General features: G+C 36.1%; 1 protein-coding gene across 1 annotated transcript in view; it reads left to right on the top strand.

The window, feature by feature from the left end:
• The first annotated feature begins 609 nt into the window (after positions 1-609).
• LOC145326568 (uncharacterized) overlaps positions 610-12,598 on the top strand; it is a 68,786-nt gene continuing 56,797 nt past the window's right edge. Inside the window, exons 1-2 of the mRNA XM_080169937.1 lie at positions 610-692; positions 1,486-1,540. Of these exons, the coding sequence (XP_080026063.1) occupies positions 641-692; positions 1,486-1,540 (107 nt within the window). The 5' untranslated portion in view covers positions 610-640. The remainder of the gene's footprint in view (positions 693-1,485; positions 1,541-12,598) is intronic.

The raw sequence follows: 12,598 nt of genomic DNA, 5'->3' as shown, positions 1-12,598 counted from the left end.
AGTCTTTACATATCTTTCTTTTGTCAATTTTGCTTTCTCTTTCTTAAAAATAAGAGTGGTCCACTTAAAAATTTAGGATGTTACTAAATATTGGATTTGTCCCCAGGAATAACATCAAAATCTCTTTGCAAAAGATAACAATTTTCAATCAAAACCTAGGACACATTTTATTAAAACAAGGATGATAATGTCCGCGTGGCAAAATTTCAAGATTATTAGAAATTCTATGAAACAAGGACGATTTAGTTCTTAAGTAGCACAGCAAAATATAAGATTATTAAACCTTAGATAAGATGTAAATTATAATAATTTTAATAATGTATAATAATCAATCTTAACTAACAAAGAACGTCAAAGCTTTTTATTTTAGGGAGTGGGAATAAGGGGTTTTTAGTATGGAAGGGGGGGGGGGCGGAAGGGGTAACCAAACATACCCAACCCTTTCCACTTAAGCGTCCTTAAAATTATCTATCAGGATTTTTCTTATTATTAGAATAAGCTTTCCCTGATTTCAATAGAGATTTTAACAGTTTAATCCTTTTTTGAAATTTAACATTTTACAATAAACTTACATCAATATTTGTTTTATATATAGCAACTTTTAATTTCAGACTTAGATATGTAAAAAATTGAAATAAAAATGGAAAATATAGCTGTACTATTGTTCTTTGCTTCAATATTTACAAAACAGGGTAAGGCTTTACCATTTTAGAGATCTTAAGGTGATTTCTCTTGTGAGGTTAGAATTCTGAAGGGTGATAGTCTATGTGTGTCTCTAGATTCAGAGGAATCTCGCTAATCGCTGAACCTATGTGGTTCTCCGTCACAGGAATTTTTATAACTATTTGGTGGAAGGGTGCCACCAAATATTTAAGTCTTTGGATGGTTTTAAGCTATTTTTCTAGCCCCTCTCTACCCCTTCGAATACAGAACCCATAGATGCTAGGGGCGTAACAACTAAAAAATAGAGGAATAGTATTATAGAAGTTTTATTTCTATAGTGAATTAAATAATAAAAGTTGTCCTTTAATCTTATCTTTGATAAGATTTTGAAGTGATAACCTTTTAGATTTGATGCTGGATTAATTCTTAAATTGAATTGATATTTTAAGAAATTTTACATCAAAGATTTTTACCTTCTAAATTTATTTGACTTTACATCTATGTTATCATTTTGAAATTTTACAACTTTTATTCTATGATATAGTTTAAGTAGCACAGTTACTCTATAATAAGGTATATACATTATACATATTACATATGCCCGTCCGTTCGTTTGTTATTCCACCAGGGTATCAATATTTATAGGGATTAGATACAGTGTGCGCCTGGTAAAGAGCAAAGACTGTACGCAGCTTTTCAACGCATAATTATTCAAGCACTACAGAGCACTTATAATCTTTCTATACAAATCATTTAAAAAAGGCTAGTAGTACGGTGTCAAATGCTCTTTCCAAATCTAAAAAAAATAATTTTATCATTTAGTTGAATCTGTGACCAGTCTTATAGATTGCCAAGCTTCAACATTTCAAATCGTCAGGTATTTAAACTTCAAATTAAAGGTGTTATGCATTGTAAATATATACAACAGCTTTGTCAGTCGCATGACATCAATGCAATATTGGTACTATGAGGGAAAACTTTCAGTTTCAACTTTTTGAATGAAATATGATTGGTATAACTTACTTAATAAAAGCCAAATGTTTTGAGGACTATACTAGAAATAAAATCAATAAACAGGGATTTGTTGACAATACCCGCCAAAAAATGTTTTAATTGGTTTCCCTTTTTACTTCTAGTTATAATTCTTTAGCCTAAAAGGATACCAAAACCTTTTGTTGCTGAATAGCTTTTAGAGTATTGGAGAAAGATTGATGGCCTAATAATTGTGTTGGCTAGGTAGGTGTGTGTATTGTCTTCAGTTAGAGGTTACAATGATCAATTATAGATACACAGTTTTAGGATAAAGATATAAGCTAATGAACTATTAAAAAAGGAATTAGTTAATTAAACAGATGATAAAAACATAAATAAATCAAGGAAAAATAGATGTTTGAAATAACACAAAAAGAAAGAAAGAAAGAGATAATAAGTAACCTATTAAGCAATAATCAACTCTCATCCTTTAATTTTTAAAAATAATTTAAATTAAGAGGGGTGGGGTATATTTAAGGGGTTGTAACCACTTATCTATTTTCAATTTAGTAATTTTAAAATGGAGGGGGTTAAATTCTAAATAAAATGAAAATAATAGACAATAACCTACCCATTCATCCCTGACTTTGGATATTGAGTATTGAAGAAACTGATAACCTATCTTATACATCAGGATGACTTATACCTGAGGGCTACAGAGATATGTCAATAAAAGTTAAATTATAATATCACCAAACTCTAATATATAAAACTGCTTGAAATTGAAATTTATTTATTACCAGGTACATTTCCCTGTAAACAATTTATAACTTTATGGCATAATGGGATATTATTCATGTATTCCTAAAACTAGGGTCATTGTTTAGTGTTAAAAAGTTGGGCAGTAAAACTATTTTGCTCAACAAAAAAACTAAAAAAATATATTATACTTATGTCAATTTATATTTTACTATCTAGATAAGAATTTACAACAAATGCTAACAAGAATATTTCTTGTTAAGGAAATAAATAACAACAAAAGTTGATTTACTACTATAGAGAAGCTTTCCCCCAATCATTGACTTTAAACTTTACAACGGTTGAAACATATAATTGAATTATAGAGTAGCTTCGCTACTAAAAATTGTTGAATATCTATCATTATCATTGTAAATATTTGACAAAAAGATTGTAAAGTTTACAAAGGTAGAAGAAAGAGAAAGGATTACTAGGAAATTTTTCAAATAAAGTATTAAACCCGAATTACACCCCCCCTCCACCTCCCTTAATATTTTGATAAATCGTCAAATCTGACTAGTAATCACCAACTTACTTGTCCTTTTGTTACGTTTTGAATAGGTTTTGTAATTTTCTCGGCTGCTATCAAAGATAAAAGGCTGTATTTACATACACTTGCATGCAGAGTCTGACCTTCGATTCATTCAGCAGTGGTGTTGACAGATTTTGGTGATAAAAATGTGATTTTCTATAAAGCTTTACAAAGTGTCCGAAAAAATTAGCCCTGTGACGTCAATAGATCCATCTCTTTTCCCCACTTCTCTTCTCATCCCTCATTTTTCTGACATCACACGGCTCATTTTTTAGGACACTTTGTAGGGCTTCATTTGCATTGCTTTTGTTTGAACTCTTAGTATAGTCATCCCCAATTATGATAATAATATTACCCTAATCAAGATTCAATCAAGAGTACGCAAAGATCTAAAGCCAACGAAATGATTTTAGTTTTTTCTTGAATATTTGTTGGAGGGACATTATTGTGTCCCAACGGCTATTTAAGAGATATTGAAGGATTACCAATAAAATGGATGACATATAAAGGTAATAAACAAAGGAACTTGTGTACTACGTGACTAAGCATAGACATGCAAAGTTATTCTGAAAAAATCTTTCAACGTAATTAAATTTGTTACTTCGAAAGCTGGTAAACTTCGTTCATTCTTCCTAAAATCCAATATTTTTTATATTAGATGAATAAAGTTTTTTATCAAAATTATTAAAATGGGGAGTAAAACTTTAATTATGTCCATAGAATATTTTTTTTATTTCTTAAAGGAACCTTTTTACAATGTTTGAAATCCACAGGTCGGTTTTAAAACAAAAATATAATTGTTTCCCCGCCGAAGGTTTGTACAGAAACAGTCTATAAGCTAAAAGGTCAAATTAAACAGGGAAGGGTCGTGTAGATTATAGTTTTATAAGTAAAAATTAAGTATTTTACAAGTACCTTCAGTCTATAAGAATATTAAGTGTAAAGAAACACCAAAATGGTCCAGTGGTTACCAAAACATTTTTTACAGAAAACATTTCCCTGAAACTTTCTTTGTATCCAAGTTTATATGAGTGTCATGTTGTGAATAGAAAGTTTTACTTTTTCTCACAAGTTTTATGTAAAGCAACGACTACATCCATAAAGCGAAGCTCAACATATGAGACAGTCAGACAAAGAATCATTAACAATAAAGAATGTAAGCGATTTTTAAATTGAGTATTTTCTAACAAATATATCCTTCTCAAATTCCTCTACCGTACCATAACTAGGTGCTCTACTTGGAAAAAAAATCCTTGTTAAAAGCTAAGCTCTTCAATAATTTTTAGGTCCTATTTATTTAAAAGTTTGTAGGATGATTACAGCTGGGAACAACATAGAAAGCGTATTAACTCTAAAATCAATTGCAGAAAAAAAAAGAAATTCCGAACGTCAATTAATTCTGATTATCAACTTTTTGACAACAATTTTTTATGAGATAATTATAATATTATCTCATTTAACATAATGATTCCTAGGACAACAAGGAACAATATTTGGGTATAGTCCTTTCCATGACATCGCTCCATATGGGGCGATGATTTTCTATAGCTCCTTCAAGGAGCTATAGCATAGCCTCTTATCATATGGAGCGATGTGATAGCCCCTTTTAAGGAGCGTTCATATCGCCTCTTATGATAAGAGGCTATGCTATAGCTCCTTCATGGCCTCTTAATAGCTCCTTTGAAGGGGCGTTAATATCGCCTCTTATGATAAGAGGCTATACTATAGCCCCATGATGGCTCCTTCATAGCCTCTCCATCGCCCCTCCATAGTCCTTTACCTCCAGTGCCCCTTCATCGCTCCTTCATCGCCCCTACATCGCTCCTTCATCTCTCCTTCTTGAAATTTATATTAAATTGTACTTTGATGGCCCCTACATCGCCCCTACATCGCCCCTACATCGCCCCTACATCGCTCCTTCATCTCTAATTCTTGAATTTTATATTACATTGTACTTTGATGGCCCCTACATCGCTCCTCCATCGCCCCTACATCGCTCATACATCGCCCCTACATCGCTCCTTCATCTCTCCTTCTTGAAATTTATATTACATTGTACTTTGATGGCCCCTACATCGCTCCTCCATCGCCCCTTCATCGCTCCTCCATCGCCCCTACATCGCTCCTTCATCTCTCCTTCTTGAAATTTATATTACATTGTACTTTGATGGCCCCTACATCGCTCCTCCATGGCCCCTTCATCGCTCCTACATCGCCCCTACATCGCTCCTTCATCTCTCCTTCTTGAAATTTATATTACATTGTACTTTGATGGCCCCTACATCGCTCCTCCATCGCCCCTTCATCGCTCCTACATCGCCCCTACATCGCTCCTTCATCTCTCCTTCTTGATATTTATATTACATTGTACTTTGATGGCCCCTACATCGCTCCTACATCGCTCCTACATCGCTCCTCCATCGCCCCTTCATCGCTCCTTCTCCAAATTTATATAACATTGCAACTTGATGGCCCCTACATCGCTGCTACATCGCTCCTCCATGCTCCTACATCGCCCCTTCATCGCTCCTTCCACAAATTTATATTACATTGTACTTTGATGGCCCCTACATCTCTCCTCCATCGCTCCTCCATCGCCCCTTAATAGCCCCTTACCTTAATTTATATAAAAAAGCCCCTACATAGCCTCTCCATCGCCCCTTAATAGCTCCTTACCTTAATTTATATAACATAGCCCCTACATAGCCTCTCCATCGCCCCTTAATAGCCCCTTATCTTAATTTATATAACAAAGCCCCTACATAGCCTCTCAATCGCCCCTAATAGCCCCTTACCTTTATTTATATAACAAAGCTCCTACATAGCCTCTCCATCGCCCCTTAATAGTCCCTTACCTTAATTTATATAACATAGCTCTTACATAGCCTCTCAATCGCCCCTTAAAAGCCCATTACCTTAATTTATATAACATAGCCCCTACATAGCCTCTCCATCGCCCCTTACCTTAATTTATATAACATAGCCCCTACATAGCCTCTCCATCGCCCCTTAATAGCTCCTTACCTTAATTTATATAACATAGCCCCTACATAGCCTCTCCATCGCCCCTTAATAGCCCCTTACCTTAATTTATATAACATAGCCTCTACATAGCCTCTCCATCGCCCCTTAATAGCCCCTTACCTTAATTTATATAAAATAGCCCTACATAGCCTCTCCATCGCCCCTTAATAGCCCCTTACCTTAATTTATATAGCATAGCCCCTACATAGCCTCTCCATCGCCCCTTAATAGCCTCTTACCTTAATTTATATAATCCTTACCTTAATATATATAACATAGCCCCTACATAGCCTCTCCATCGCCCCTAAATAGCCCCTTACCCTAATTTATATAACATAGCCCCTACATAGCCTCTCCATCGCCCCTTAATAGCTCCTTACCTTAATTGATATAACATAGCCCCTACATAGCCTCTCCATTGCCCCTTAATAGCCCCTTACCTTAATTTATATAACATAGCCTCTACATAGCCTCTCCATCGCCCCTTAATAGCCCCTTACCTTAATTTATATAACATAGCCCTACATAGCCTCTCCATCGCCCCTTAATAGCCCCTTACCTTAATTTATATAGCATAGCCCCTACATAGCCTCTCCATCGCCCCTTAATAGCCTCTTACCTTAATTTATATAATCCTTACCTTAATATATATAACATAGCCCCTACATAGCCTCTCCATCGCCCCTAAATAGCCCCTTACCCTAATTTATATAACATAGCCCCTACATAGCCTCTCCATCGCCCCTTAATAGCCCCTTACCTTAATTTATATAACATAGCCTCTACATAGCCTCTCCATCGCCCCTTAATAGCCCCTTACCTTAATTTATATAACATAGCCCTACATAGCCTCTCCATCGCCCCTTAATAGCCCCTTACCTTAATTTATATAGCATAGCCCCTACATAGCCTCTCCATCGCCCCTTAATAGCCTCTTACCTTAATTTATATAATCCTTACCTTAATATATATAACATAGTCCCTACATAGCCTCTCCATCGCCCCTAAATAGCCCCTTACCCTAATTTATATAACATAGCCCCTACATAGCCTCTCCATCGCCCCTTAATAGCTCCTTACCTTAATTTATATAACATAGCCCCTACATAGCCTCTCCATCGCCCCTTAATAGCCCCTTACCTTAATTTATATAACATAGCCTCTACATAGCCTCTCCATCGCCCCTTAATAGCCCCTTACCTTAATTTACATAACATAGCCCTACATAGCCTCTCCATCGCCCCTTAATAGCTCCTTACCTTAATTTATATAGCATAGCCCCTACATAGCCTCTCCATCGCCCCTTAATAGCCTCTTACCTTAATTTATATAATCCTTACCTTAATATATATAACATAGCCCCTACATAGCCTCTCCATCGCCCCTAAATAGCCCCTTACCCTAATTTATATAACATAGCCCCTACATAGCCTCTCCATCGCCCCTTAATAGCCTCTTACCTTAATTTATATAACATAGGCCCTACAAAGCATCTCCATCGCCCCTTAATAGCCCCTTACCTTAATTATATAACATAGCCCCTACATAGCCTCTCCATCGCCCCTTAATAGCCTCTTACCTTAATTTATATAACATCTCTCCTACATCGCCCCTTCATCGCTTCTTCTCCAAATTTATATTACATTGCAACTTGATGGCCCCTACATCGCTCCTTCATCGCTCCTACATCGCTCCTTCATCGCTCCTTCTCCAAATTTATATTAAATTGTACTGTGATGGCCCCTACATCGCTCCTACATCGCCCCTTCATCGCTCCTTCTACAAATTTATATTAAATTGCAACTTGATGGCCCCTACATCGCTCCTACATCGCTCCTACATCGCTCCTCCATCGCCCCTTCATCGCTCCTTCTCCAAATTTATATTACATTGCAACTTGATGGCCCCTACATCGCTCCTACATCGCTCCTACATCGCTCCTCCATCGCCCCTTCATCGCTCCTTCTCCAAATTTATATAACATTGCAACTTGATGGCCCCTACATCGCTGCTACATCGCTCCTCCATCGCTCCTACATCGCCCCTTCATCGCTCCTTCCACAAATTTATATTACATTGTACTTTGATGGCCCCTACATCTCTCCTCCATCGCTCCTCCATCGCCCCTTAATAGCCCCTTACCTTAATTTATATAAAAAAGCCCCTACATAGCCTCTCCATCGCCCCTTAATAGCTCCTTACCTTAATTTATATAACATAGCCCTTACATAGCCTCTCCATCGCCCCTTAATAGCCCCTTATCTTAATTTATATAACAAAGCCCCTACATAGCCTCTCAATCGCCCCTAATAGCCCCTTACCTTTATTTATATAACAAAGCTCCTACATAGCCTCTCCATCGCCCCTTAATAGTCCCTTACCTTAATTTATATAACATAGCTCTTACATAGCCTCTCAATCGCCCCTTAAAAGCCCATTACCTTAATTTATATAACATAGCCCCTACATAGCCTCTCCATCGCCCCTTACCTTAATTTATATAACATAGCCCCTACATAGCCTCTCCATCGCCCCTTAATAGCTCCTTACCTTAATTTATATAACATAGCCCCTACATAGCCTCTCCATCGCCCCTTAATAGCCCCTTACCTTAATTTATATAACATAGCCTCTACATAGCCTCTCCATCGCCCCTTAATAGCCCCTTACCTTAATTTATATAACATAGCCTCTACATAGCCTCTCCATCGCCCCTTAATAGCCCCTTACCTTAATTTATATAACATAGCCCTACATAGCCTCTCCATCGCCCCTTAATAGCCCCTTACCTTAATTTATATAGCATAGCCCCTACATAGCCTCTCCATCGCCCCTTAATAGCCTCTTACCTTAATTTATATAATCCTTACCTTAATATATATAACATAGCCCCTACATAGCCTCTCCATCGCCCCTAAATAGCCCCTTACCCTAATTTATATAACATAGCCCCTACATAGCCCTTCCATCGCCCCTTAATAGCTCCTTACCTTAATTGATATAACATAGCCCCTACATAGCCTCTCCATTGCCCCTTAATAGCCCCTTACCTTAATTTATATAACATAGCCTCTACATAGCCTCTCCATCGCCCCTTAATAGCCCCTTACCTTAATTTATATAACATAGCCCTACATAGCCTCTCCATCGCCCCTTAATAGCCCCTTACCTTAATTTATATAGCATAGCCCCTACATAGCCTCTCCATCGCCCCTTAATAGCCTCTTACCTTAATTTATATAATCCTTACCTTAATATATATAACATAGCCCCTACATAGCCTCTCCATCGCCCCTAAATAGCCCCTTACCCTAATTTATATAACATAGCCCCTACATAGCCTCTCCATCGCCCCTTAATAGCCCCTTACCTTAATTTATATAACATAGCCTCTACATAGCCTCTCCATCGCCCCTTAATAGCCCCTTACCTTAATTTATATAACATAGCCCTACATAGCCTCTCCATCGCCCCTTAATAGCCCCTTACCTTAATTTATATAGCATAGCCCCTACATAGCCTCTCCATCGCCCCTTAATAGCCTCTTACCTTAATTTATATAATTTTTACCTTAATATATATAACATAGTCCCTACATAGCCTCTCCATCGCCCCTAAATAGCCCCTTACCCTAATTTATATAACATAGCCCCTACATAGCCTCTCCATCGCCCCTTAATAGCTCCTTACCTTAATTTATATAACATAGCCCCTACATAGCCTCTCCATCGCCCCTTAATAGCCCCTTACCTTAATTTATATAACATAGCCTCTACATAGCCTCTCCATCGCCCCTTAATAGCCCCTTACCTTAATTTACATAACATAGCCCTACATAGCCTCTCCATCGCCCCTTAATAGCTCCTTACCTTAATTTATATAGCATAGCCCCTACATAGCCTCTCCATCGCCCCTTAATAGCCTCTTACCTTAATTTATATAATCCTTACCTTAATATATATAACATAGCCCCTACATAGCCTCTCCATCGCCCCTAAATAGCCCCTTACCCTAATTTATATAACATAGCCCCTACATAGCCTCTCCATCGCCCCTTAATAGCCTCTTACCTTAATTTATATAACATAGGCCCTACAAAGCATCTCCATCGCCCCTTAATAGCCCCTTACCTTAATTATATAACATAGCCCCTACATAGCCTCTCCATCGCCCCTTAATAGCCTCTTACCTTAATTTATATAACATAGCCCCTTCATAGCCTCTTCATCGCCCCTTACCTTAATTTATATAACATAGGCCCTTTATGGCTCCTGTACAGCCTCTGTAATTGTATTGCCCCTTCATTATAGAAGGTAGGGCATTAAGGTAAGGAAGGAATGTGACCCTCTACAGTTTTAAATTTAAGTTTTAAAAGGATGACAAGGATGACAACATTTATAAAAGCAAAGCTCTGAAAAGGTAGAAAAAAGTTTAATGAACATTAATAATGTAGAGTGTCAGAACTGAATAGTCAGAACATAAATTTAAAATTCGAAACAAAATTGTAAGTAAATTTATTGAGAAATTGCTTACATGCAGGAAAATGCTTAAGGACGTACTCACATTTTTTGGACTTGATTATAGATATGATTCGCTTGTAACATTCTATTTTGTTGTCCTAGGAATCAGTATCCCAGAAATCAGATTAATCGGATAATTTTGATACATAAAAATTTGTTCTAAGTTAATAATTAGTATGCTTAAAATGGACGTACGGATATTCTGATAATGATTATAGACTTTCTAAATCGTACCTTTCTACTACAGGAATCACATGCCTAAATTAACGAAAATAGCTAACCGTTACAGACGTACGGACTGATCCTTAATATAGAAAAGCTTTGCTTTTAAAAAGTTAAAAAGATTTTTTGAGGGGATTGGGTAATATTTTTCTTGGGGTGAATTTTCTGGGAGGGTGGAGATACTCTCCCTCGAAATAATTATAAACCCTCTATGAACTTAAAAGAAGCTTCACTGTAAAGGAGAACCATATAGGTTCAGCGGTTAGCTTTTCTACAGACAAAAAAAAGATTACTACTTTATATAATAGGTTATGAAAAAGGAAAAAAAAGCAAGATAACAAGGATAACAACATTCACAAAAGCAAAGCTCTAAAATCAGGAGGTCAAACATAAATTTTGTTAAAATTAGCGTAAATCTATAATACAAAGTAGAATGATGTCTGTCCATCAATCTGTCTGTCTGTCCGTCTGTCTGTCCGTCTGTCAGTCCTTAAGATCTCGGTAACCACTGGACCGATTATATTCTACTATTCAGGGAATATACCTACTGGTCCTGTGGTGGTTTTAGGCTATTTTCTTGGGGGGTGGGATACCCCCAACCCCCCCAAAAACAAAAAAATCCCCCCCCATTTTTTTTTTGCTGAAGATTTTCTTGGTCCTATTACGAATTTCGCCAAAAAAAATTTTTATCACCTCTTGGGGCAAAGCCCCTAGAGGCTAGGGGCGAATCTGCTAGTATAGAATATAGTAAAAGGGCATAATTTTATTTTTAGTATTTGATTATAATACTAAACCTTGTTGTCCTAAGAAACATTACTCCAAAACCCAGATGAATGGGACAATGATATTATACAAAAAAATGGACGTACATACTTTCTAGTAATGAATATAGTATTGTACCCAACTGTTATAGAAATCATTCTGCAAAGTTTGAAATCGATAGGATATTTATAACATGTCTAAATTAAAGAAAATGTCGTCAAACCGTTTGGACGTACGGACAAACCAATCCTTACTATAGAAAAGTTTCGCATTTAAAAAGGAAAATTATAATGAAAATATAATGAATTAATAAAATAAATATAAATAATATAATAACATAATGAAATTAAGAAAAAAAAATAAACTAAGAGAATGAAATTTTTTAGTTAAATAGAATATTGAATAAGGATCATATAATGGACAAACAGACAAAGTAAGTTATAGAGCAGACTTTAAGAGAATATGCTATTACTCAAAGATTATCACGAAACCTAAGTCTTTTGAAGCATAATTGAGAGACAGACAAAATAATTTATAGACTGGATATACATATGTCATGGGAATATTCACTAAAAATCTCAACAGTCTATCTTTAACAATAGCAGAGAAAACCACATGCTTAACTTAATGAGAAGAGCAATGACGAAAGGACTAACCCTAATTGTAGAAAAGTCTCTCTTTTAACAAAAAAAGTATTTTTTTTGGTCTGAAGCTTAAAAATTTCATAAACTGACTAAATTCTCCATTTAAGGGAAGCTTCACATAGGTCATGGGATGGTTTTTTGCTTTTTCATTTTCAGATTTAAGCCCCTAATTGGTTTAGGCTATTTTTCTGCCTCCTTACATTAAAAAGAGCGCAGCTGCAAGTGAATAAGAAAAGAGAAATATAAAAGAAGAATACATATTATCCTATTATATAAAGTAGTAAAACATAAACAAACGTTGGAGTGGACAAACCTAGGAATGGGACAATCGTCGGAGTGGACATTGCTTATGTAAAACGCAGGAGTGTCTTTTATTTTATTTATAAGATAAAAATCTTTCAAAACAAAAAAAAATCTTGAATATCTTTTCTCACAGACTGAAATTTTAAAATCAGTCTAAC

This window comes from Acartia tonsa, chromosome 8, assembly GCF_053477335.1.
Source record: "Acartia tonsa isolate MP-2025a chromosome 8, ASM5347733v1, whole genome shotgun sequence".
In the NCBI taxonomy this organism is placed as follows: Eukaryota; Metazoa; Arthropoda; class Copepoda; order Calanoida; family Acartiidae; genus Acartia; species Acartia tonsa.
The sequence above is the reverse complement of the archived record's forward strand: the minus strand, read 5'-3'. Positions and strand labels throughout refer to the sequence as shown.